At 43.7% G+C, this 27877-nt stretch overlaps 1 protein-coding gene across 1 annotated transcript; it reads right to left on the bottom strand.

Moving 5' to 3' along the window:
* Positions 1 to 193: 193 nt before the first annotated feature.
* Positions 194 to 26642, bottom strand: LOC135875498 (cytochrome P450 2K6-like). The gene is made up of 9 exons (XM_065400350.1): positions 26457 to 26642; positions 23486 to 23648; positions 21649 to 21798; positions 17741 to 17901; positions 13007 to 13180; positions 8161 to 8302; positions 4886 to 5070; positions 4511 to 4652; positions 194 to 381 (listed from the first exon to the last, which is right to left on the bottom strand). Exons 1-9 carry the CDS (start codon positions 26640 to 26642, stop codon positions 194 to 196), a joined length of 1491 nt encoding a protein of 496 aa, XP_065256422.1.
* Positions 26643 to 27877: the final 1235 nt, after the last annotated feature.

Here is a 27877-nt window from a genome sequence, read left to right as displayed (position 1 = left end):
TGACACTTAAACCACCTCCCTGAACAACATCAAGTAGATCATCACAAAGACTCTTCTCTTGGTATAAGCTGCATCTACATGGGGGGTGGGGGGAGGGTGTTGCTGGCATAGCTATGTCAGGCATGTGATTTTCTGACTATCATACGTATATCTGCCAAACTTTGTAGTGAGACCTGGCCTAAGGCAAGGAGCTCTAAGAACGTGGCTCAGCACAGATCTTATGGGGCATTGGGGGCATGGTAAACCCAACTGCCGGCGAGAGGTCCAGGTCTGAGTTGGTAACTCCAGGAGGAGGATGGAAAGTGAACCACTGCAGGAGGCTTGTAAAGAAGAGGAAGAGCTCCATTTTGGCAAGAGTCTCGCCTGCACAGATCCTCCGACCTGTAGTGAAATGCACAACAAAAAACAGTTGCTTGTTTAACTCTAAGAAGGAATAAAAACCACAGCACAACTTCTTAGTAATACAGGGTAAATCCAGAGTTTAAACATGGATTTACTTCAAGAATAAATAGGTGTGACTTAAAACAGGATTTCTTATAAATAGACCTACTAGTAAAAAAAATGGAAATTGATTATATTCTAAACCTTTCAATCGGAACAAATTTGATCTTCAAATATATTACTGGTGCAGCCAATAATAGTTTTTTTTTTTTTAAATAATCGTGCAGGCCGCTATTCCAGGAGAAATTAAAAAAAATCTCAACCAAGTAAACAACCCCCACACCTTTTTTTTTTTTTTTAAATGTTTAGAGTTTTTTTGGTTTTATTTTTAATTTACCATTTTCAGGGTTTTTTCCCCTCCTTCATTTTCAGTATTGAGGTTGGATTATTTTTTGTTCTCCATTGCCTATTTTTCAGAATTGAATTTTTAAAAACAAATAATTTTGACTTTGTGAAAAATTTCATTTAAGAAAACTGCAACTTTTGGAAAAAAAAAAAAAAAAAGAATCAGTGCAAAATGTTGTGAAAAACAGTCTGCTTCAAGACTCCACAGCATGAAGTTGCTTTCAAAATTTTTGTGACTATTTGCGTAGGCTACAGGGCTAGCCTGCTTGCTTGCCTATATAGCTTTTCTTAGTGTTTTGATTGTTTTATTATCATCGGTTTATATTAAAGTAGTTTGTCTGTAATGCAAGGGACCTACAGGCCACATCCTGTATGTTGAGCTAAGGCAAAGTTAGCATACGTATGTCTGGGACTTTCACCTCCTAGATAGATAGTGATGAGTTAAGGCATGACGTCCATACATGGCTGTGACCTTTAACATAGGTAGATAAAGGATGCATTGAAGCAGGTTGGCACAGGGGGCTTTCCTAAGTTCATACCCTCTGTAAACTTCACAGGTGCACCACAAGGAAAGAATCGAAATAATCAGGAGGACAAAAATAACAAAGGTGAGAATGAGCTAATGTCATTAATATGTATGTATATGTCATCAATACGTACAAACATACCAGCCTATGGAGTAAGTGTACCCCAACATTTCAGTGGGTGAGGAAACTAAGTTTGGACATAGAAGGAGGGCTCAAGCACCAATGCCCTGTACGAGGGGTGACCCACCATGCCAAGGAAGCTTCTGGGCTGGTTTTCTAAGTTTTCAAAGATCCAAGCTTCTTAGTTCTTTGTTTTATTAGTCTGTGAGGTCTTAATTTTAAGTTTTAAGTCAGTTAGTTCAGTAAAACTCTAAGTTAGCTTCAATAGCTCTTAGCTCTAAGTTCTTCCAACCTCTGCACCTCCCACTCAAAGAATTAAAGAACCTGGACCTGAACTCTTTTGGCATGCCAGAGGCGAGGCTGGTCAATATAGTAATCAAAAGTTGTATAGTATATAATACTATATGTATCTTTCGAATAATAGTATTGCATTTATAACTCTGATTTTACCATTTGATTAGTATTCAATTATAATTCTATTTATCTCAATAAAAGTCTTTAAGACTACATTTGTCTCAGTGTGAGCGTCCTGTCATACCCCCGAGGGTCCTTTGCAAACTCTGTGTAGTCTGATCCTGGCACAAGAGCCTTATTATCTTCTGATCAGATTAATTGGCGAGCCTATAGCCCATACGATCCAAATTAGTAAGATTAACCTCCTAAATCAGGCAACATTTGCAAACAATATTTTATCAGCTCTAGTCAAAATCGACATCTTAAACTGCACCCACAGACCAACAGCACACATCATAGAACACTGGGGCCCTATGATTGGGATGAGAAACTCCACTTAAGCAAACTGCCGCAATTTGCACTTTTTTCAGCTTCTGAGTTGATTTACGGTGTAACCTCAAAGGGATCTGTCTAGACTGCAATTAGACACCCATGGCTGGCCCAGCCAGTTGACTCAGGCTCGCGGGGCTTGGGCTAAGGGGCTGTTTAACTGCAGTGTAGACTTTTAGCCTCAGGCTGTGGGACCCTCCTAACTTGCAGATTCTAGAGCCTGGGGTCCAGCCCAAGCCCAAACGTCTACACCACAATTAAACAGCACATTAGCCAAAGCCCGAATCAGCCGGCATAGGCCAGCCACAGGTTTTTAATTGCAGTGTAAACATACCTAGATAGGCTTCAGTTCAGGACAGTGCTTAACTTTAAGCAAGTGCTTAAGTCCCATTGAAGTCAACTGATGATCACCTTAATCGGAGCCATAGAATGTATCAGAGTAGCCTAATAGTGAAGTGACAAAGGCATGGAAAATTAGCAAGATCCTCGTTAGAAAGGAATGATCGCAACCTCCCAGCCAGGTATAGGCGGATAATAACTCATCCGGGTTATAGCTGCTATATATTATCACTGAAATGTAGGGCTCGAGATGTCATTGTGAAACTCTATACTTCAAAGCAGCATCCTGGAACCCACATATTCACCACTGTCTTATAATTAGGATATGTTTTGTACACAGTATGCCTTGTGAGGTATCATTTTAAAAGTCTTGATCTGTTGAACATTAATATCCTGTCGGACTGTATGTGCTGTCACTGTATGTGACGTTATGAAGTTTTACTAGGTGTGTGTTACTGAAATATGCTGTGAGGTCGGGTACACCCACAACCAGCCTTTCAGGTACAACAATGGAGTAGCCAGACAGTGGTTAATGGCTCATCAACACCCATCAAGGAAAGAATCCACTATCCCAGAAACTGTATACAATGGAGACTTCTGGGAGAGCACGTATGCAATGGAGACTGTTGACCAATGGGGACTGACTGATCTCCAAGTCACAGCATAGATCTTTCCAGCAAGCTGGAAGAAACTATGAAAGAGGGGAAGTGACATCACCCCTTGGCCGCACTCCCCCCACAACTCAACACCTGGAAACACATCTGAAGGACAAAGACAGAACTGGGGGAGGGTGGTCCTATACTGGAAGGCAGTCCCAGCCTGTGCATTGCGGATCTGTGACCTGCTTGTACCCTCTGTCAGGCTGAGACACTGCTTGATTCAAATCCTGTTTAGTTTGTAGAACTCAGACTACAAATTTATTTTTGTTTCTTAAGTAACCAACTTTGATTTCTATGCCTGCTATTTCTAATCACTTAAAATCTTTCTGTACGTAATAAATCTGTTTTATATTTTATAGCTCAGTGGTTTGAGCATTGGCCTGCTAAACTCAGGGTTGTGAGTTCAATCCTTGAGGGGGCCACTTAGGGATCTGGGGCAAAATCAGTACTTGGTCCTGCTAGTGAAGGCAGGGGGCTGGACTCGAAGACCTTTCAAGGTCCCTTCCAGTTCTAGGAGATAGGATATCTCAATTTATTTATTTATTTTATCTCAGCTCAGTTTACAAAGGCTAGTGTGTGTCGTTTCCCATCGAGGGAGGGGCAGACTGAATAATGAAGTTACAGTGGTCAGGCTTCTGACCAAGGCAAGATGGTACGGTTCTGGGGAGCAAGACTGGGGAGCTGGGGGGAATTGGCTGGAGCCTCTCTATTGTTGGTTCATGAGTGGCTGGGAGAAGCATTCATATAACTCAGTTAGGTATGTCCCTGCCTGTGGATTTCTGTGTAAGTGCAGTACCTGCCAGAGGTTTGTGGCTTGAAACAGCATCACAGAGTGAGAGGGATACCCAGTTGGTGGGACAGAGGGCTCAGTGGCTCAACAGTCCAGCTTGCACCCTGGGGACCCCATCACAGTAATCTAGTCTATCCCCCACCACAGTCAGGCAGGACCAAGTATACACAGACCATCCCTGACAGGTGTTTGTCCGGCCTGTTCTTAGAAACCTCCACTGACGAGGATTCCACAACTTTATTAGGGAACATTTGAAGACAGTTATCAGGTTCCCCTTGATATATGATCATTTAAAAGCAGCTGGGACTCTAACAGCACCCTCAAGTTGCAAATTAGAGTACCCAATGGTGCACATGTGCTTTCAGCAGTAGCACAGTCTAAAATGGGAGATTATCTCACATAAGCGGGAAATAGAGGATGAGATTTAAAGACTCACAAGTTTATGGTATAGTCTGTTGATTCTTGGATATGTAATCCCCACAGCAGTAAATGAAAATAGAAAGTACCTGCTGAAAAAGGCATGAAAGCCTCTTGCTTTACAAACTTTCCTTTGGAGTCAAGAAAATGCTCAGGACTGAATGTATCTGGTTTCTTCCACTGAGATTCATCATGCAGTACAGAGGCCAGTAAGGGGATGATGTAAGTTCCCTGTAAATCAAGTCAGTGGAGTTATTCCATAGGTCAATATGGTCTCTTGACTATAGCTTGGTATAAGCATTTAAGCTACAGTAAGTGAATGATGCTATGGCAAATACTGCCATGGGATTTCCAATGCGATTCAACATTAATCAATGAACCAGGACTTAAAAGGGTCAATCAGCTGAACCGGGACTTTAACGATGTCGCAGAACACAAGAAAAGCAATACCACAAACTGTTCACCTTTGGAATAAAGTAGCCTTTAAGAGTAACATCCTCAGTAGTTTCACGAGGCAAGTCCATGGGCAGGATATTAGCGAACCTCTGAATTTCATGGACAACTGCATCCGTATACGGCATTTGAGCTCGATGTTCGATTCGTGGCTGGGCTGATCCTATAACTCTTGCGATCTCTTCTTGGACTTTGCCTGAGAAAGTATAATAGAGATCAGGATTCAGTTATCTCCAAGAAATGCTGCTGTGCATTGTGGCTTTGAGAGGTGCACAAGCGCATGTTAAAGTGCTATTGTAAGCTCTCCAAAATCTGTCTCTTTCCAGAAATAATGGGGGTACTGATGATATTAGAGCTTATAAACATTTATTTGTCAATATCAAAACTAAATAGAGAACTTCTGAAAACACAGGTAACCTATCCTATTACTTGGCTTGCCAAAGAATAATAGACAGTCATTTAAACTAGAGCTGGTTGCAGAAACTTTGATGGCACATTCTGTTGGAACATGTCCTTCTGTTAAAACTGAAATGCTTCATGAAATCATGTCAATCTGTTGAAATTTTGTTCTGGAAGAAAACTGGGGAAAAGTACGTTCTGGCAATGTCAAAAATGTCGCATTTTTAACATTTTTTCAGTGAAATATTTTGATTTTTTTTTGGTCTGAAACTACTTTTTGTTTAGAAATTTTAATTTTTTTGTATTACATGACATTTTATATGATAATATAATACAAAATTTAAATGTCAACTTTTGACAAGAAACATTTTGATTCTGTTGAAACAAAATATTTCAATTGCCCCAAAATATATATATATATATATATATATATATATATATATATATATATATATATATATATATATATATATATATAATTTTTTTTTTAATTTTCCCCTATGGGGGAATCTCAAAAGCCTTCATGAATGGAACTTCCATCTTTGCACAGTTCTATTTTAACCATCAGAGCACTTACAAACATTAACTAGTTAACTTCCCAACAATCCCGAGATTCATGAGTACTATTATCCTCATTTTCACAGAGGCTGGCAAGGCCACAGACAGGTTCAGCATTCAGGAGTTCCTAGCACCCAGGCCTGCATCAGACCACTAGATCATGCCCTTCTGTACTTAATCAAAGAAACGGGAACGGGCTGTGGGCCACTGTGAAATAAAATCTTTACTAATCACAGATCAAACAGTTTTCAATGCCTTTGCAACTGAGGCTTCCCTGTTGACTCTGTCAATTTCATGCACAAAGGATTTTTCCCGTGGTGCCCTGAAGCAGCCTTCAGGCAAGAAGCCACCAAGTAGAACTGGAAAGGAATGATCCTGTGAATGTCAGAAACAGAGTTTGAGATGTGCAGGCAATGTTTTTGTGTGTGGTGATTATAAGAGCCAAAGAGAAAGGAGTTAAGGGAAGCAACTGAAAAAGCATAAAAATAAAACCAGCAAGCAGAAAAAAACCTTGCTTTATTATAGAACCAAACTCTGGGTCCTCCAGAACATAGGTGGCCAGAGTTTGACCTCACCTCATTGTAATCAGGAGTAACTCCATTGAGACCAGTGGAGCTGTAGTGATGTAAATGAGAGCTGGTGGTGTGTGGTCTATATATGCAAGTCATGCCCAACTTACTGTGCGTTGCCCAAAGAGCTAAAGATGTTAATATGACCCTGTCACTGTTCAACATTAAAGAGTGTTAAGCAAGGTTTGGAATTTAGTATACAGAGGCCTTGGCCTGCCTAGTACCATGGCAAACACATTAGGAAATTCATGCCAATGGTTAAAAGTGTATTGGTTGAAATATACAAAAGGGAAAGAATCAAAACAAGGCAAAAACCATTGCAACTAAAATGGAGTGATTATGCAAAACAAAAAATGAAAAGCTGTCAAAGTCTTTTTTTTTGAGAGAGTGGTTGAATATTGGTTAAAAGTTCTTATTCTATCTAACAGTCCTTCTTGGTGGGCACAAACAGATTATTTCTGTTCAATTTTGAGTCGGGAATACATTTGCTTTCCTGCTTTTGACAAGAACACACAGAAATAGAAGGGAGAGAAGAGATATGATAGGACAGGTGGGGGAAATACAGCTTTTGTTGATGTTCTCAGAATACAGGGCAGCAGGTCAGTCACAGACAGATAGATGCTTTAGACTGGCAGGTTGGGCCATGACAGCTGTTGCTCTGCACCCCAGCTTGTTTCCCCGACCAGGAACATCGTCTGGTTGGTTGGCTAATGTCCCTCTCCTTCACTGGTCCTTCTTAGGACAACCAGAGCTGGATGGGTTGTCTCACCTGGTCATGCTGGTGCAGGACAGTGCAGTTGATTTCAGGATCAGGTGAAAAGCGCACACACACACACACACACACACACACACACACACACACACACACACACAGATTGTGTGGGATGGAAAGAGACACAAGAGGGAGGGGAAGACAGAACAAGATCTCACATGTATCGGATTGGGTCCTTGCTGGGGCAGTGATGATGGTCAAGCATCCCTACTGGCGTATAAAAGTCTGAGTGTTATGGTAAAAATCCTTCTGCTGCAACCGCGGTGGTTGTAGAAGTTCCTTTTTTAACTTCCCAAGTGTCTTTTTAAGGCCCACCCCAAGAGTGGCGGGTAGAATGATCCATCCTCTCATTATTTGGTGCACCAAATAGGTCTAATTTCCAAAGTAACAATTTTGATCCATTGTTTTCTGGTTCCCTTTTCCTCTTGTTTACTAGTCATGCTCATAACAGTGTCCAGTAGATACCTCCTCCCCCCTGTTTCAATTAATTCCGTTTGTCTCCTTCTTAAATCTTTTCTTAAACAATTGTCTATAACACGTGATTGTGACAATTCATGATCCTTCACCTACTTTCCACGGGGTAGGCTCACAATTCAAGTAGGTCTGTGTGGTCTCAATTATTACAACTGTGTTCACAGTTATGACCATTTAAATTCTGCTCTGAATTGTTCTGCTTCTCAAGAGCAAAATTCTAGTATAAGTCTGGAGCAATTCTAATGAGTAGAATGGAATAGCTCCGGGTTTACACAGGTGTAACTGAGATCAGAATCTGGCTCTAAGGAAATAAAAGCATAACCCACTGGTAAGTGGGTGTTCCATGTCCCACTCTGTGCCTGATCTACTGAGGATATGGAGCTGTTACAGCTCTCTGCGGTCAGGCCTGACTCTTTAGCTCTAACGCTGTAGCAGTTTATGCTGTTAGCTCCCCAGCTTTCCTGTTCAACCCTCCTGTGCCAGCCAAGCTAGCGGCTGTCACAAAAGCACTTACTCTGAATTTGGGGGTATTTCATCATTAGCAGAAGTCCCCAGCGCAGCGTGGTGGAAGTGGTCTCCATGCCAGCAGCAAACAAGTTGGTCACAAGGCTTTTTAAGTTGGCATTATGGAAATATCCATTGGGATTACTTTTCTCCTGAAAAAAAAAAAAAAAGATGAACACACTAAGAACTCCAGTGGGCAGTTATAACATAGAGAGCTAAAACATATTTACTAAATAATAAAGTGTACAGTAAAAAATAAATGTAAAAGAACTAAGAGGGCTTTGATCAGATGCCCTCAGAAACATATAGGTATCTTCTCTACTAAGGCTCAGTCCTGAAAAGTGCTGAGCACTCCGGATCCAATTCACCAAAGCACATAAGCATGTGCTTAACTTTAAGCACAAGGGTAGAGCCACTGATGCCAGGAATCAGGAATATGCTTAAAGTTAAGCATGTTTTAAGTGTTTCACTGGATCACAGTCAGAGTGCTCATCACCTTCCACAATCAAGCTCACAGAGAAGTGTATTTTTCCTACGCAACCACAACCAGCCCGAGTGCCATAGGCTGAGGAAGCTAACATGCTGATTGCAGTTCAATCTATGGTCTTCCAGACCTAACTGAGTCAGCTCAGGACAATTACTCCATATGTTATTGAGTCCAACCTCAGACACATACATGTGCAGCTTGCCATCTTGCACAATCAACCATCTGTCCTCATGCATCTAAGCAAACAATGGAGATCAGGACAGGTGATTATTGTAACACTATTATGGTGAAATATTCTGCACTGAATTAGTCCCGGCCAGTGAAGGTTACATATGCAAAGCCTACTGGACAGTGATCCCACTCTTCTTGGTGTCAGTTGTATCTTTGCTAGAGGTTTCAGTGGCAATGCAAATGGACTCTTTGTAAACATGTGGGACTCACCCCTGCAGCACCTCCTGCTGGTCGTCTCAGGGAATTAGCTCTTTTCCAGCCTGGGTGCCCTCTGCAGGCCGGTGTCCCGCTTGTTTCCGGCTCTGTGTCCCTCCCAGACCCTGGTGACCTTTTATCTGGGGTGCTGGCAATACCCCCACGTTCTGCCTCTGCGTCTCACTTCTCTGGGGAACCCCCGACCCTCTAATCTCCATCTCACATCAGTCTGGACTACTGCCAGTCATCACTAAGCCCCCGCTCCCTGGGGCAGACTGTAGTGTAAAAGCCACTCATCATAGGCAAGGGGGTTCAGACCTGCTGCCTTTGCCCGCCTCCCAGTACCGATATGGGCCTTGGACCAGGCCCTGCAGCCTGGGGAGTTGCCAGCCTGGAGCTCCCCTGCCTCTCCCCAGCCCTGCTTCACTCCCAGTACCCTTTCTGCAAGTAGCCAGGCCCTGTTCTCTCCCAGCCTGGAGAGAGAGCCACGTGGGCCGCTGGCTCACAGCCTTTTATACAGGCCAGCAATGGCCTGATTGAGATGTGGCCCAGCTGCGGCTGCTTCCCCAATCAGCCCAGCTTTTCCCCTGCCACAGCCCTCTCCCAGGGCTGTTTTAAGCCCTTCAGGGCAGGAGCGGGGTAACCACCCAGCTACACTCTTAATAACATTAATACCTATTTCATAAACAATCATTAGTAGATCTCAAAGTGCTTATAATGGAGGCAAATGTCTTTATACCCATTTTATAGATGGGGAGATGGAGGCACAGAGAAGCTAAATGACTTATTCAAGGTCACCCAGGAGATGAGCAACAGAGCCAGCAATCATCCAAGTCCCACTCCATTGCTTGATCTATTAAGCAACAATCATGCCCTATTATTTTTGCTCTTTTTATACTTTATTGTTATTTGTAGTTCATTCTCTCATTCTTTTGTGATGCACATGAATTGTATGCATGTCTGGGCAACTGGGAAATAATCCAGCAACAAAGAAAAAATCCACAGGAAATTTGGTCCTTTTGACCAAGTACACCAATCTTTCTGCAAATATCGGAGATATTGACTTTTCCTGGCAAGACTATTCACAGAAAGTGCATTTCAAAGTGGCCTGCTTGTCTCTCTGCCCAAGGAAAGATCCTTTTCCTAGCCCATTGCTTTGACCATGTCACCCCTCTCTGCATCCCTCCACTGGCTTCCCCTTCTGATTGCTTCCAATAGAGAATCATAGAAACGTAGGGTCAGAATGGAGCTCAAGAGGTCATCTAGTGCACCCCCCATGGCAAGGCAATATTAAGTATACCTAGAACATCCCTGACAGGTGTTTGTCTAACTGTGTTCTTAAAGACCACCAATGACAGGGATTCCACATATAGGCGCCGACTCTCTGTGGGTACTCCTGGGTTGGAGATCCCTCGCCCGGCCCCCGCGAAACACCGTGATTCCACAACCTTCCTACGTAACCTGTTCTACTTAACTATCCTTATAGTTAGGAAGATTTTCCTAATATTCAACCTAAATCTCTCTTGCTGCAAACTAAACTGATTAATTCTTGTCCTACCATCAGAGGACATGAAGAACGATTGACCACTGCCCTCTTTATAACAACCTTTTACTTATTTCATGTTCTATTATCATGTTCTCCCACAGCATCCTCTTTGCTAAGTTAAACATGCTCAGTTCTTTCAACCTTTCCTTATAGGTCAGGTTTTCTAAACTTTTTACCATTTTTGTTGTTCTCCTCTAGACTGTCTCCATTCTGTTCACATCTGGTGCCCAAAACTGGACACAGTGCTCCCACTGGTGCCTCACCGGTGCTGAGCAGAGCAGGACAATTATCACTTGCCACTTACATATGACACTCCTGTTAATACATCCCAGAATGTCATTTGCCTTTTTCTCAACTGCATCACAGTGTTGACTCACAGTCAATTTGTGATCCACTATAACCCCCAGATCCTTTTCTGCAGAACTGTTGCCTAGTCAATGAGTCTTCATGTTGTATTTTAGCTTTTGATGTTTCCTTCCTAAATGCAGTTTTTGTCTTTATTGAATTTCGGACCAATTCTCAAATGTATCAAGTCGTCACTCTCAAGGCCCTTCACCACCAATTCCCACCCTACCCATCTTCTCTCATTCACTGTTAAGATGTCAAGTCCTGGCTCCAACTGACCAGTGACACCAGCCTTCATTGCCCATGTGTTACATTTTCAAACAAGCACTCTCGTGTTTTCATAGAATCATAGGACTGGAAGGTACCTCGAGAGGTCATTTTGTCCAGTCCCCTGCTCTTGTGGCAGGACTAAGTATTATCTAGACCATTCCTGATAGGTGTTTGTCTAACCTGCTCTTAAAAATTTCCAATGATGCAGATTCCACAACCTCCCTGGGCAATTTATTCCACTCTCACAGTTAAGAAGTTTTTCCTAATGTCCAACCTAAACCTCCTTTGCTACAATTTAAGCCCATTGCTTCTTGTTCTATCCGCAAAGGTTAAGAAGAACAATTCTTCTCCCTCCTACTTGTAACAATCTTTTATGTACTTGAAAACTGTCATCATGTCCCCTCTCAGTCTTCTCTTTTCCAGACTAAACAAACCCATTTTTTTTTTCAATCTTCCCTCATAGGTCATGTTTTCTTGACCTTTACTCAGTTTTGTTGCTCTTCTCTGGACTTTCTCCAATTTGTCCACATCTTCCTGAAATATGGCATACAGAGCTGGACACACTACGCCAGGTGAGGCCTAATCAGTGCGGAGTAGGGTCGAAGAATTACTTCTCGTGTATTGCTTACAACACTCCTGCTAATACATCCCAGAATGATGTTTGCTTTTTTTTTTTGCAACAGTGTTACACTATTGACTCATATTAAGCTTGTGGTCCCACTATGACCCCAGATCCCTTTCCGCAGTACTCCTTCCTAGGCAGTCATTCCCCATTTTGTATGTGTGCAACTGATTGTTCCTTTCTAAGTGGAGTACTTTGCATTTGTCCTTATTGAAATTCATCCTACTTATTTCAGACCATTTCTCTAGTCTGTCCAGATCATTTTGAATTTTAATTCGATCCTCCAAAGCACTTGCAACCCCTCCCAGCTTGATATCATCTGCAAACGTTATAAGTGTACTCTCTATGCCATTATTTAAATAATTGATGACGATATTGAACATCTCTAAAACTAACACACTTTCCTTCTTTAAATCCCCCTTAAAACTTTCCTTTGCTGTGATATCTACAGAAAGCTTGACAGCAGTCTACTGAGACCATGGCCTAACAAGCTGACCAATATTGTCTCACTGTTTCCTTGTGCTCCCTCATGTTCACATCGCCTCACATCTCCATATCCATCTCTTGTCTTATTCTTAGACTGTAAATTCTCTGGGACAGGGACTGGCTATTTACTCTGTCTTTTGTACACTGCCTAGCACAATGGAGTCGTGGCCCATAACTAGGGCTCCTAGGTGCTATTGTAATAATAAAATAGTAATAGAAAAAATATTATGTGACTAATTTGATCAATCACAAGTAACCAAAACAGTTAGAAGTTTGAATCTTTCTGGATTACTCCATCAAGTAAACATTTAGAAAGACATTTGTCAAGCAAATTCAAACAATGAATACATTTGAGGAAATTGCAATTAACGGAGGGCTATTCAACTACCAACAAAAGAGATTTTGATCCCTGGTTGCTGCAAGAATTGCATAGGTGGACGTCCTGAACTACTGAAACCAGTGGGACTCCATGCAGGCCAAATGTTCCATCCATGCAATTCTTATTGCAAAGTTGGGGCCAAAATTTGTTGTATACATTAGTCATAGCAAGCTATTTGCTCAACTCTGCTGGTTTGTTAGTTGCATACTTTACCAAAGCTAAATTTTCATGCAAATATGTTTTAAAATATAAAATATGAAAAGGAAACATATAAGTCTGCAGCGATCATAATTACCTCCTGCTGTCTTACAAGGAATGCATCAATAAAACTTCTCTGATCATTTTTGTCCAGTTCTTTCAGGTGTTCTATGAAAGTATGCTGTATAAAAGAGTGAAATTCACTTGTGTTTTGCAAAAGAATCTTGTAATTCCTGAGTAGAAATCCAAGGGCTGGGAACATGTTATATAGCTGAAAGAATTTAAGATGTCAGAGTAAGCAAAAATAAGTAATGAGAATACTTAACACTTATTATAGCACTTATCTGCCAAAGATCTAAAAGCAATTCATAAAAGCAAGTGACTGTCGTTATGCCCATTTTGCAGATAAGGAAATTGAGGCACAGGAAGATTATATGCTGTGCTTGGGTGTATGAGCAGCTAACAAGCCCTCACTCCTCAGAGGCCCCGCCTGTCTTGAGGCACAGAATTGGGCAAGAATTCCTAAACTGCTATCCATCCTGGTTCTTTCATCTTTGGCATTGTACCACCAAACAATCATGAATTTTCTATCGCTTGAACATGTATCCCAGAAGGTAGATTAAGTAGCCACATTTTGAATATATTGTGACAATCTGGATAGTGTGTATGTGTAACTACTGCCGTCCACTGGATGGAATCAGAACTGCTCAACAGTATCTCAGAGGCTCTATATTGCTAACCAGAGCTAGTCAAAAAACCCCTTGAAATGTGAAATTTGTACAGAAAAAAACACAAGTAAATGATTTTTTTTTTCAAAAGTCTCATTTCATTTTTCAACCAGCTCTACTGCTAATACAGATTCTCTTTTTAACTCACTGTGACAGAAGGGAGAGCTGAAATGGAATAAATGTTATGAATCCTGTAGGAGGTGCTCTGTAAGAATCCATGAATACTGACTTGTATCCTAGTTATTTAGATGGACTGTATAACACATATTAGTATAGGTGAATGCTTGTTATAAACGATAATGCTTGAATTCAATAGAGGCTGTGGGAAGGGCAAACAAGGAAACCACACAATGGCTTCTGAGATAAGAATAGCCTAGTACAGACTTAAGGGATCAACTGGGCATGTCCTACCTAATCATTTCCCTGCCACTGCATTGGCACCTTGGTCTCTCCTGTTCTCTGCCTGTGGCACACAACAGTTTAGTCTCCTGGGGACTGAAATGCTTTAGTCCAGTGGTTCTCAACCTATTTACTATGGTGGGCCACCTACGCAGCTCTCTATGTGTTATGTGGGCCACATCCACATAATATATATACTACCTGTATGTCCCTGCGGGTGTCACATGGGCCGCAGCTGCATGCTGATTGGGCCACAAGCAGCCCGTGGGCCAAGAACCACTGCTTTATTCTAACCCAAGTTATTGGGCTCAATACACTGTTTGGATGAAATTTAATGTTCTGTGATACGCTGGAGGTCAGACTAGATACTTTTATGGTCCCTTCTGGCCATAAGCTCTCTGAATCTCTGATGAGGTAGGGGGTTGTCAGTCACCAGGGGCTGTCCAGGGGGTCACTACTCTAAGGCGGCAGGCTGACACTGACAGGTTCTGTGGAAGAGTCTGAAGGAATTGGGTGCCCAGGCCCAGGACATGGGCAGCCTTAGGGAAGAATTAGACATGTATAGAGGAGACTTTTCAACATTATTTTATAGTGCAGAATGCTGGGGAATGACAAAGTATGACACATGTCCAAATTGTGTTCATTCCATCTAAAGTGCCTGAGAAAAATCCTCCGTATCTTTCAGCCCAGAACAATCTCAAACCAGGATCTATTTGCACAGTGCAGCCAAGAAGGCATTGGAGATGTGATTTGGATGGAAACTGATTCCATCACTGGAGTAGCAATAAGATGGACGCCTGAAGGGAAGTAAAAATGAGGCTGCCCGAAAACAACATGGCGAAGAGCTGTGGAAGCCGAGCTGAAAAACCTGAGGCACAGCTGGGGAACCATTGAAAGACTTGCCAAAAACAGACAGACGTGGAGGAGCTTCATCGCTGCCCGAAACACCGAAGGTGTAATGGGAACATGATGATGATGACAGGAGATTTGCTTGTTTTTAAGATTGGTTTTCTCTGAATTGCCTTTGTTCTAAATAAATAATACTTTCTCCTAAGGAGGCTTTTTGGTTGCTAATTTCTACTGTCATTGCCCCGGAGGGAACAGAACAGCAGGGTATAGATGTAGGCCAGTAGGAACACCAGATCATCTCGTTTGATCTTCTACATGGGAGGCCACTCTAAACCCCAGCCAGTTACCCCTTATTGAGCCCAATAACCTGGGTGAGACTAAACTATTGTGTGCCACAAGCAGAGATGTTGTGCCAATTTTTAGAAAGGGTGAATGGAGTGACTCGGATAATTGACATTGATCCCAGGTAAGATAGTGGAGCAGCTGATGTGGGACTTGATTCATAAAGAATTAAAGAAGGGTAATGTAATTAATGCAAATCAACATGGGCTTATGGGAAATAGATACTGTGAAATTAACTTGATTTTTTTATGAGATTACAAATTTGGTTGATAAAGGTAATAGTGCTGATGTAATAAACTTAGACTTCTATAAGGCCTTTGACTTGGTACAGCAAGACATTGTAATAAAAAACCTAGACGGCTATAGAATTAACCTGGCACACATTAAATAGATTAAAACTGCCTAATGGCTAGGTCTCCAAATGTAACTGTAAATTGGGAATCATCACCAAGCAAGTGTGTTTCCAGTGGGGTTCTGCAGGGATCAGTTCCTGGCCCTACACTATTTAACCTTGGTATCAATGGACTGGAAGAAAATAAAAAATCATCACTGATAAAATTTGCAGATGACACAAAAATTGGGGGAATGGTAAATAATGAAGAGGTCAGGTCACAGATTCAGAGCGATTTGTATCGCTTGGTAAACTGGGCGCAAGCAAGTGTATGTGTTTTAGCAGAGCCATCCCTAGGGGATGGCGAATCCCGGCGACTTCTCTGGGCCCCGCACTTTGGGGAGCCCTGCGGTTCAGCGCAATTGGCCGGTGCCACATGGGCAGCATGTGAACCGCTGGCTAGGGGAGGTTACCCCCATCTCCACTCCTTCCACCTGAGGGAGAGCTTCTGCTTCTCCTCCAGGCCCCGCACCCCCCCCAGGGATGGCCCTGCATTTTAGTATGGCTAAATGTAAATGTATACATTTAGGAACAAAGAATGTAGGTCATACCTCCATGATAAGGGACTCTCTCCTGGGAAACAGTGACACTGACAAAGATTTAGGAGGGGGGTGGATAATCAGCTGAACATTAGTTCCCATTGTGATGCTGTGGCCCAGAGAGCTAATATAATCCTGGGATGCATAAACAGGAGAATATCGAGTAGGAGTAGAGCGATTATCTACCTCTATAATTGGCATTGATCTGACCACTACTGGAATACTGTGTCCAGTTCTGGTTTCACAATTCAAGAAGGATGTTGAAAAATTGGAGAGATTTCAGAGACGATCCAAAAGAATGATTAAAGGATTAGAAAACATGCCTTATTGACTCAAGGAGCCCAATTTATTTAGCTTAATAAAGAGAAAGTTAAGGGGTGACTTGATCACAGTCTATACTTAGCTACGTGGGGAACAAATGTTTGATAATGGGGACTTCAGTCTAGCAGAGAAGGTATAATATGATGCAAAGGCTGGAAGTTGAAGCTAGACAATAAGAAATAAGTGGACATTTTTAACTGTGAGAGTAATTACCACTGGAATAATTTACTGAGGGTTGTGGTGGATTCTCCATCACTGACAATTTTTAAATCAAGATTGGATGATTTTCTAAAAGAGCAGCTCTAGAAATTATTTGCGGGGAGTTCTACAGCCTGGGTGATACAGGAGGTCAGGTTAGATGATCGCAATGGACCCTTTCGCCTTGGAATCGATGATCAATGAATCAAGATGTACCAATGCCCAAGGCCTCTGCATAGGTCAGACCTGCTGCTGGAGTGATCGTGGTTGTTAAGCAGGGGAGTGCAACCTAGGACCTAGTCTGTGTGTAGGAGAATTCCCGGATTCCATCTTGAGAGGCACGTGATGGCCTAGGCCATGAGACCTAGAGTGGCTGTGCTCAGAGAGACCAGAGGGGATTAGAGGTGCTGTGAGTCTGGGAACTGAAACACCCAGTTTTTCTGGAGCAGAAGGATTTTACCTGTATTTCCACTACCACCATGCTGTGTAACATGCTAGCGATTGACTGCCTGGAAGTCCTAAGTCTCTATAGATTTGTTATAATATAAACTCATTTCATCTACATATATAAATATATGAACTACTAAGGAATTCATTTCAAAGCTAGTTTGGTTCATGTCCTCCAGAATTGATATACAACTGCCACTGAACTTCAAATGAATTATTGTCAGACAGTTTTAATGGGTTTGTTATTAAGGATACGTTGGGATCCAGGAGAGGTAGGTTCAATTCCCAGCTCTGTCACAGACTTCCTACGTTACCTAGGGCAAGTCACTTAATCTCTCTGGGCCTCATTTCACCATCTCTAAAATGTGGAAACTCGTATTTCACATGGATGTTGTGAAAATAAATCCATAAATATCTGGCAGACACCCACTTACTATGATGGTAAGTGCAGGGGCATATAGATAGATAGACAGCTGTATTATCCTCTTATTTGTTGGACTATTCTGATTGGTAGAAATGATTTGAATTGGTAGAAATGTCATGTAAGTATACAGCACACAATTACTGTGTGTGTACTGCACGCACTTGAATAGTGACTTTAAAATCACCAGAATTACCGTAACTGACGGACTTCCAGCCAGCCTGATGTTTTCACTCATCAAACTTAGTAGTCTTAAGAATGTGGGATTTTTGTAGTCAAACCGTTCTCCAAGTAATATTGACACAATGATATTGGCAACTGCAGCATTCATAATTGTAGCGATATCAAAAGGCTTTCCTAAAAACAGAGTTCAAATGCAAGAAGAGATTGTGCAAAGAGCATGGTTAATAGTGAGTTATTACAATGTATTTCTATTACGGTAGTACCTAGAGGTCGGCAAATCAAGATCATGGCCCCGTTGTGATAGCCATTGTAAATACACATAGTGAGAAACAGTCCCTGCCTCAAAGTGATCACAACCTAAATAGACAGGAAAAAGGGTGGAGAAAAGAATTATTATTAATTCCCATTTTACAGATAGAGAACTGAGGCAAGCAAAGATTAAGTGGTTTTCTTGAAGATTGGCAGAGGCAGGCACTGACCCCAGTTCTACCTGAGTTCCAGCCTAGTGCCTTAACCACTATCATAGGCCAATGGTCCTTTTCCGTGACACTCACCAAGCTGCTGGGTTTGGGCCCATCTGCTGGCTCTGTGATCTTTTAAGCTCACATGGGTCTGAGTAGGCTTCTGGCACTTTCTTCAGCCCCTAGGCTCACTCCCTGGGCATAGATTGTCTAGTACCCATTCTCGGGAAGTGGGATCCTGTTAGGGTTACCATTCGTCCAGGTTTTCCCAGACGTTTCCTCTTTTTTGATCCTCTGCCCTTCATAGGATTGCCAACTTTCTAATGGCACAAAACCGAACATCTCTGCCCTACCCCCTGCCCCACCCCTGGCCCGCCCCTTCTCCAAGGTCCTGCCCCCGCTTGCTCCAACCTACCTCCCTCCGTCACTTGCTCTCCCCCACCCTCACTCACTTTCACCGGGCTGGGGCAGAGGGTTGGGGTGCAGGGGAGGGTATAGGCTCTGGGCTGGGGGTGCAGGCTCTGGGTGGAGTCAGTAAAGAGGGGTTTGGGGTGTGGGAGAGGGCTCTAGGCTAGAGGGTTGGGGTGCATGGGGTGAGGACTCCAGCTGGGGGTGCAGGCTCTGGGGTGGGACCGGGGATGAGAGCTTTGGGGTACAGGAGGGGGCTCCGGGCTGGGGCTGAGGGGTCCGGAGTGTGGGAGGGGGTGAGGGCTCCGGCAGGGGTGTGGGCTCTGGGGTGGGGCTGGGGATGAGGGGTTTGGGTGCAGGAGTGGGCTCATAGCTGGGGCAGGGGGTTGGTGTGTAGGCTCCAGGAGGGAGTTTAGATGCAGGAGGAGACTCAGGGCTGAGGCATGGCATTAGGGTGCGGGAGGAGGTTCAGGGTCCTGGCGGCGCTTACCGCAGCTTCCAGAAAGCGGCTGCCAGGTTCCTGCAATTCTTAGGCGCATGGGCGGCCAGAGAGGCTCCACCCGCTCCCCTCATGCCCGCAGATGCCGTCCCCGCAGATCCCATTGGTTGTGGTTCCCAGCCAATGGGAGCTGTGGGGCAGGCACTCAGGGTGGAGGCAGCACGCGGATCCTCCCAGGCCACCCATGCACATACAGGTCGCAAAGACCTGGTGGCTGCTTCCGGGAGCCGCGCAGACCTAGGGCAGGCAGGGAGCCTGACTTAGCCCTGGCCCCCCCACCCCCCCGCGCCGCCAACCAGAGCCAGCAGGATCCCTTTTTGACTGGGTGTTCCAGTTGAAAACTGGACGCCTGGCAACCCTCTGTCCAGGTGGATTTTTCAAGTCAGAGGAAATGTCTGGGATTTTTGTGGAGCAGACATTGCAGCTCTGAAAGAGCGGGTCTCTCTGCCTGGACTGGTCCCTCACCTGCAGCCACAGTTGATTGATCCCTTCCCTGCAGCTGCAGGTTCCCACCAACCCAGGCCTTGGGTCCCAACCCTGGGGAAGAGGAGAGTCCCGCAAGGAGGTGCTGACTGATGGCTGGCACTGTGTCCCGGGTCTGAGCCAGCCGCCCTGCCACCATGACAAGGAGCAACATTCCCTCCCACCTCAGGCATGAGACTGCAGATCTCCCTCCAGCAACCCCCAGATAGCCTCTCCAGTACTCCAAAAATTCCCCCTCCCAGTACATACACACCCCTCCAGCACCCGCAAACTGTACCCTCCCTGCACCTCCCCTCCCTGCATGCCTCAGTTTCCTCACCACTCTTGAGCATTCTTTGGGATCTGTTCAATGTCGTTTGGGGTCCCGGGAAGGGTTGCCAGATGCCTGGTTTTCAACCAGAAACTCTGGTCAAAAAGGGGACCTGGCAGTGTCTGGTCAGATGCACTGACCAGATACTAAAAGTCTGGTTACCGCCGGGGGTGGGGTGGGATGCAGGCGCCGGGTCATCAACCCGTGCCAGCCCCAGCTCAGCCAGTGCCACCTCCTATCTGCAGGCAGGCAGGCTCTGAGCCAGGCTGCAACTCCTGTCCCACCCCCAGAGCAGAGTGAGTCCACCTGGGGATGGGGGGAGGGAGGTGGAGACGATCCAATGATGAGGAAGGGGGAGGGAGGAGATCAGTGAGCGACAGGGGGATGGGGAGAAGGAATGAGTGGCGGCGTGGCCTTGGGGAAGAGGTGGAGCAGGGGGCATGGCCTCAAGGGAAGAGGCACAGCAGAAGCAGGGCCTCAGGGGAAGAGGTGGGGAGGGGATGGGGCCTTGGGGATCTGATTTTCAGCAAATAGAAAGTTGGTAACTAACCGGTCCCCTCTCATAGACCTCACTCCTCCAGGTCAGTTTTCTCTTCCTGTTCTGGTTGGTGTGACAGAGCTGCTCAGAACAGACCTACTCCTTTTGTAACTTCTAATCCCGTCTGTCATGTGACCCTCCTGGTCAGCCTCAAAACCTCCCTCAGGTAACCAAGGATTTCTCTCAGCGGTTACCGTTCAACAGAGTCCGCACTTGAAAAACTGGTTTTACTTAGGTTGCAACCATGCCATTTTTCTACTAGGGCAAGGCTCATTCAACTGATGATCCTGTCCCATTCAGAGGCAGACATCCAGACACCAGCCCCCCTCTCCTTAGCCCAAGAAGTATGATTCAAGAATACACCAGAGGACAGCCGGAAGGGCATAAATATGCAGAGAGCTGATAAAATCAAACAGCATTCACAAACTATATATAGATAAGTGCCACAAGTCATCACAAACACCCAACTAACTCTAATAATCTAACAGCTGTCTACTGCAATTCACAGAAATGGTAAAAAGCCAAGTAAGAAGTAATACTGAATAAAAAGAAAACTAATTGTATATTAGTGCCCAGATGCTCAAAGGTATACTGATTTCAGTTGGAATTAGACACCTAAACATCTTTGAGGATCTAGGATTATGTCTCCTATTCCAGGGTATCTTGCATCAAAGGGCATTTAGGGCTCTATGTTAAACTAGGGAAGCAAATGTGTTTGTGTTATAGATATTCTGTTCTTGCAGTTACCTTTCATTTCAATTCCTGGTGCCTCTGAATTAATCAAAGATTGTCACTAATAGAGGAACCGCACATGGAGGGACACATTTTGTCCACTGAAAATCTGGCCCAGTGTTTAATAAATCTGCTCACATGGCTCACAGTGCATGAGGCCTTACATTTCCAGGTCCCACAGATTGGGGATGAACAAGGGGAGGGGCTATGGTTGCACACTTTTTAGATCGAAAGGCTGGCTTCAGCAGGCCATGCGTGCCCAGCAGAAAGAGAGAGCAACAGCGTGGTGCAAAATCTCACTGCTTCACAAAATGCTTCGCAGTGCAACCAGTTGCTGAAAAAAAGATGTCAAAAACAACACAACATGGATGGTGACATTTCCTAAAAAGGTGGATGTTGGATGATACGATGACAAATTTTGTCTTGGTGCCTCTTCAAAGGCACATGCAACAAAAGTTAGAAGTGTCTGTGGAGTGAAACACACACCCACCTTTACGAGATTCAATATCCTTAATCAGAAATCCGTACTCTTCAACAATCCGGTCCTCTATGGCCCTCTTGCCCATTCCAAAGTCTCGTAAGGTCGTGAGAGTAAATCTTCGCATCACTTTCCAGTTATTGCCATGAGAAAAAATAACACCTGAAGTGGAGGGAGAGCTTCAAGTCAGCAGAATAATTAAAATAAATACTTCTTAGAGATATAACCTTACACCCAGAACATTCATTTTGATGCGCTAGAGCTAGTCAAAAATCGGGGAGGGAAATTTTCATGAAATTGTTCTTAAATTTTTGGGGGGATTTTGGGGTCAAAATACAGACAAAAATTTTCATTGAAAATCTGATTGTTGAAAATGTTTGCCCAGTTGCACATGTGATAAAAGAACAGATTTTGTCATGAAAATTTAATCTACATTTTTTTCTGTTTTTTCCATCCCAGTATCATGGACATTTTGAAATGAGAAACATTTCCTCCAGCCTTAAGACACACCATAATAAATTAACAATTTTTAAATAAATTACAGTAATCAGTATGGTTTTTGCAAGATATTGATTTGCTATGTTTTTGCAGTGTGATAAATTAGATGAAAGAATTTATCTAAGTTCTTTAAATTGTAATTTATAAAACATATTTATTGAGCTTTATAATCACTCAGTCTAGCAGAAACATCCAGAAACATCCAGAAAAATCACTATCTGGAGCATGGGCCAAATTCAGAGGTCCTACCCAAGGTGGCATTAGTTACATTCCCTTCCTCTCGATCCCTTTGTACTCAGTGAGTCCCTGGTTCAGGAAGACATTTCTATTTAGTAAAGTATTAAGCACATGCTCAACTTTAAGCATAGCTTAAGTCCCATTGATGTCAATAGAAGTTAAATACATGCTTAAAGTAAAGAACTTGCTTGCGTACTTTCCCGAATAGGGAAGATTGTCTGCCCGAGACCTATTTACAACCATCCTATGGGGCCTATGATGGTGGCTGAGGACCCAGAAGGGGAGGCAGGGGAAGGTGTAAGTGAAACTAGAGAGGAGACTATTTCCATATTGTCAACCCCAAACATTAAAAATCACCAGTCAGGTCCCTAAAAATCATAAGATTTTAAAAAGTAACAAATTTAAAAAACAACAACGAATTGTATGTTCTGTACTTGCCTTATGGGTTTTCAGTCTTTCAGATTCATATTTTCAAGCTTTTATCTCAACCAGAGATAGTAACAGGGGCTTTCACAGCTGATACACAGGGAATTAAACGAAGCACCTCCAGTGCTAAAAGCACTAGCAGCTACTGTTTGAGCTAAACAGCCAAGCTATTGTAATTTGGGGTTTTAACAACTCACATTCTCTGTGGAGCAGCACAGTGTGTGGAACCTGTAAGACACTCACCAGCAGCTTCCATTAGAAACTATTTTTTTTAAAAATACAAGCAGATGTTTTCACATGATTCCAGGAGCTGGAGCTTTGTGAAAAAACACCCAATATCATGAGGCTCACAACAATATCATGAAAGTCAGCAATGCTGCCATTAAGTGTCCATCTCCTTACGCTTCTGCAGCATGTGACCTTAACTTAGTCTCCCTTAGACATGGGTACAGGGGGTATGACTAGTTCTAAGGAACTTGTGGCTCATTCAGGATGTTTCTGCTCTCACTCACGCCACTTTTAGCCTCAAGTCCATGGGCTTCTCTGAAGTTACTCCTCATTTATGCTGATTGACACACATACTGATTCAAATTGGCATGCCAGCCCCTAAGCCATTCTCTCCCTCCACAGAGAAACCATTCCACTTGTTTGAGTAAGTTAGGCTTATGAGTAACAAGAAAACTGTCACCATATCCTTTTGAAGTATCTTCAAATACTGGTACGTTAGGTCTCTCTGCAAATGCATCTGCCTGGTTCACAAGAGCCTCCTTTACTGTCTCGTAACCCGAGAGCACCACCATTTTCTGGCATCCCATCTGAATGCTGAAGACTGGGCCATATTTTTTTGACAGCTTAAATGGGGAAGAAAATACAATGACTTAAAGAAAGAAGTGAAATTCACAGCTGGTTCAACACTATTTTGCCATCATGACTGAATGTTATTCCAATGTCAAATTCTTTTCTACGTGCAGAGAAAAAGAAGCAGTGGTTAGTAATAAGGTTATCATTCAATGTTTTAATTATTAATTATGATGATAGGCCCAGATCCTCAAAGGTATTTAAGTGTCTAACTCCCACTGGGTCATAATGCCCTAGGGTGACCAGACGTCCTGATATTAGGGGCTTCGTCTTATATACACAACTAGACCCCCCCCCGTCCAAAAATGTGTCCTGATTTTTCACACTTGCTGGCTGGTCACCCTATAGTTCCCAAAGTGTTCAGTCTGGACTAGAACCTTATTAAGCTAGGTGCTGCATAAATACGGTCACTGTGACAAAGATCTTACAGTCTAAGTCAATCTGTTTAGATGACGAGCATGAAAATATAGGGACAGATTCTTGTCTGTATCCAATGTCCAGAAGGTGCAGCTCAGTGGGGAATAGAGAGTGAAAAGGAGCTGGTTGCACCTCCCTGATCTGAGGTCCAGTTCTATTGCAGCCCAGAGACAGACTTTAGAGCAGTCATGGGGCTGCTCTAAGGTATGCTGGCTGGATTGGTTCCTCGGGTTCCTTTACACTAGCTAGGGATTGTTGGAGCACAGCAGCACACCAGTCATACCTCCGTCCACTTGTTTGCCAGATGCTATGTGGGGTGGTGACCCAGGAGCCAGAGATACTAGCTCTACGCAGGTCTGAGGACTCCTCCATGGTGAAGGAGCTGCCCAACCTATTAATCAGTTTAGCCTCATTTTGACCTTAAAATCCTAACTCCGTTTCTCATGTTACCATTTTCCTTTTGTTTCATGCTTTTCAGATCAAATCTCCTCCTCTGCTGGCTCAAAGAGGCAGGGAGAGTTTGGTTTCAGAGTCTTTAGCTAGTATTGAAAATATTCTCTATATGTGCACACACCCCATAAGTCTATTTATAAGCCATATTTCCCAGATTTGTTTGGTCCAAACTTGAAGTTGATTTATTTGCATTGCAGATATATTTTCAGATGCCTGGACTTCTGAGTCCTTGGGCCGGGCCTGGTCATTTCATTGTCTGCACTCATCTCATAAAGCAATTGTATAACAAAAACTATAATTATTCAACAACCACAGGAGATATACAGTTAATGAATCTAGCTAATTATAAGCAAAACCATAGAGCCAGCTACACCTGTATAAAACCACTGTAACTCCATTGATGGTAATGCAATAGGGTTGCCAACTTTTGAATCGCACAAAACCGAACACCCCAGCCCCGTCCCTTCTCTGAGGTCCCGACCCCCACTTGCTCCATCCCCCCTCCCTCCGTCGCTCGCTCTCCCCCACCCTCACTCATTTTCACTGGGCTGGGGCAGGAGGTTGGGGTGCTGGACAGGGGTGAAGGCTCTGGCTGGGGGTGCGAGCTCTGGGGTGGGGCCGGAGATGAGGGGTTTGGGGTACAGGAGAGGGCTCCGTGCTGGGTCAGGGAGTTGGGGTGCGGGAATGTGAGGGCTCCAGCTGGGGTGTGGGCTCTGGGATGGGGCTGGGGATGAGGGGTTTGGGATGCAGGAAGAGGCTCCGGGCTGGGGCAGGGGGTTGGGGATCCAGCACTCAGTGCGAAGGCATCACATGGAGCCTCCCTGGTTGCCCATACGCTTAGGGGCTGTAGGAAGCTGATGGCCACTTCTGGAAGCTGCATGACGCCAGGGCAGACAGGGAGGATGTCTTGGCCCAGGGCTCCCGCTGCGTTGCCAACTGGACTTTTAACGTTGAAAACCGGATGCCTGGCAACCCTCTGATGCAGTTACTCCAATGTTAGGCTGGTGCAGCTGAGAGCAGGATTTGGTAAAAAATATGTTCTCAAGTCAGGGTTCTCTATAATGTTAAACGTTTCAGTTCAGTGTGAGTATAAGGTTTCAGACTATTTATCTATGTATCTAGTAGAGGCTTGAATACTGAATGATAAACATAGTGGGCCAAATTCATCCATTGAAGTCAGTGGTGTTGCACCAGGGATCTATTTGGTCCAGTTTGCTTGTTAAATGTGTTGTGCCAAAAAGTAATTTAGACAAATATTCAAAGAAATGGGCATACAACCCAACCCTGACTCCTCTGAGTCTGATCTTTAGGGAAGGCAGCATGTTTGTGGATACAAATTTGCACCTGCTGTTACAGTATTGAAACATCTACCTTGTACTCATAAACTGCAGAGTAAAATATCTAACTTGTATTTGCGCCCAGAATTCATAGTGAGTAGACTTATTTGTTGATGCAAACGTGTGCCCCCGAAAGTGGAATCTATTCAGATCTAGTTGAAACCAGACCTTTGTGTCAGTTTCTAGTATGCAGTAGAATGACTAAGTAGCTCTGTCAAATTTATGCTGGATGTGGCAAATATAAGCCCATGAACATTTATATACAATGCTGGGCTCATGGACGTGACTGATGTTAGGGATTCATAACATTCCAAAGTAAATGAATACACCATAGGTGAGATCCTGGTTCTATTGAAGCCAATGGGAATTTTGCTACTGCCTTCAATTAGGCCAGGTTTTCACCGTAGGTTTCTATCTCTAAGCTCTGTCTCTCTCACTCAACCCGCACAGGGTGAGGCAAAATGATCCTATATTTAACATTGCATTACACATCCGGGTAGTGACAGGTAGAAGGGATGGAGGATACCCTCTGATACCTTGGGGATAACGTGGTTTGGTGAACAATGTGATAGTACAAACACCAAAAAGATTTACCTCCAGCATAGTCCGGTAGGGCCTCTTCAGGTCCATTATATGCAGATTTCCAATGATGGGTAAAGGCTTTGGTCCCGGGGGGAAATGCTCTTGGAAGTTGCTATTCCAGAATTTTTCAGTTTTCATAATAAACAGAAGAGTCAAGACAAAAAGTAAAAATATGGAAATGGGATCCGTCCACTCCATTGCCTTTCAATAAGCAAATTGCTGCATAGGTTAAAATGCAAGGGTGCAATAAAAATATTATCAGTGTCCGTTGGCAGAAATTAGCAGCATGAAGCACTAATGCCCGTCATATTAGCTACTGCATAGACCTTACCTATAATATAGTATTTAAACTAACAGGTGACTGCAAGTAATTTATTCTCCTCCCCAGTCATTTGCTAATTCCCATTCAGTGAATAAATGACGATTGCTATATACAATGAAAGGGGCAGTGCCTGGCTTGTCAAACCAAGGCTTATGTAACAGGTTGACAGAGAAGTCTATGGATCTCATTGTGCTGGCTGAAAGCCTAGCAGTCCAGGTTTAGCAAGAAAGTCAGTCCAGTTAGTGATTTAAGTAACGAGTGAAATTGCAAACTCTGCAAAGGTTACTGACAGATTGACCCCTGAAGCCAGAGGGCTTGCCAAATGCAAGTGCCAAAGCTGGATGAATAGAGCTCTGAAGGTGGGATGTTTCCAAAGTGTTCAGCATTGCTTTAACTCTACTCCCTTTGAAATAAATGGGATATTTACCACTGGCTTCAATAGGAACAGAATTAGGCCAACACTGAACATTTTTGAAAATTCTACTCCACTTCATTCCGTCAAATTCAGCTGCCACTCTGGTTGAGACCTCGTATGATCTTCACATAGTGGGCCTGCTCTAATATAACCTGGGATTTTCAAAAGACCGTACAGGAGTCAGGAACCCAACTCTTACGGACTTAAATTGGCAATTTAGTGCCCAATCCCCTTAGACTCCTTTGAAAATGACTGCTACAAAGGCCAAATTCTGGTTGCCATATTCATATGGGTAGTAGTAGCACTTCACAGGATCGTGACCCTTGCATTTGCAGATACCAGATGTATGGGGAGATTTTGGCAGACCAGCAAAATGCCTGGACCACTACCGATAATTAGAATATCTTATTGCCAAAAGCAGCTAAATCAGTAGGTCTTAGATATGCTAAGGCTGTTGCAGAGGCCTGCTAAACAAGAATCTAGGAGGAGAAGAGGGTCGAGGCGGGGGAGCCAACCCTGTGTCCTTCCTGATAAGATCTCTGTTGAGATTGCTGAGGTATGTGTTTTAGAAAAACAGGAAGGTGATCTATTCCTGCTCTTTGGGATGTGTTTGTCAGGGTCCTCAAAACATGTGGGCAGGGCCGGCCCTAGCCGAAATGGTGCCCCAGGTGAGGAGCATCTTTGGTGCCCCCCTCC

Source organism: Emys orbicularis, chromosome 3, assembly GCF_028017835.1.
Source record: "Emys orbicularis isolate rEmyOrb1 chromosome 3, rEmyOrb1.hap1, whole genome shotgun sequence".
NCBI lineage: Eukaryota > Metazoa > Chordata > Testudines > Emydidae > Emys > Emys orbicularis.
This window is presented reverse-complemented; position numbering and strand designations above follow the sequence as displayed.

Excerpts from the sequence above, each read along its gene's own strand:
- LOC135875498 (XM_065400350.1), bottom strand. The coding sequence starts at position 26,642 with ATGGAGTGGACGGATCCCATTTCCATATTTTTACTTTTTGTCTTGACT. Across the intron at positions 21,799-23,485 it reads AGATACTTCAAAAGGATATG|GTGTTATTTTTTCTCATGGC; the intron begins GTGACAGTTTTC and ends CCTCCACTTCAG. Across the intron at positions 5,071-8,160 it reads GAAATACCCCCAAATTCAGA|GCAAAGTCCAAGAAGAGATC; the intron begins GTAAGTGCTTTT and ends ATACTTTCTCAG.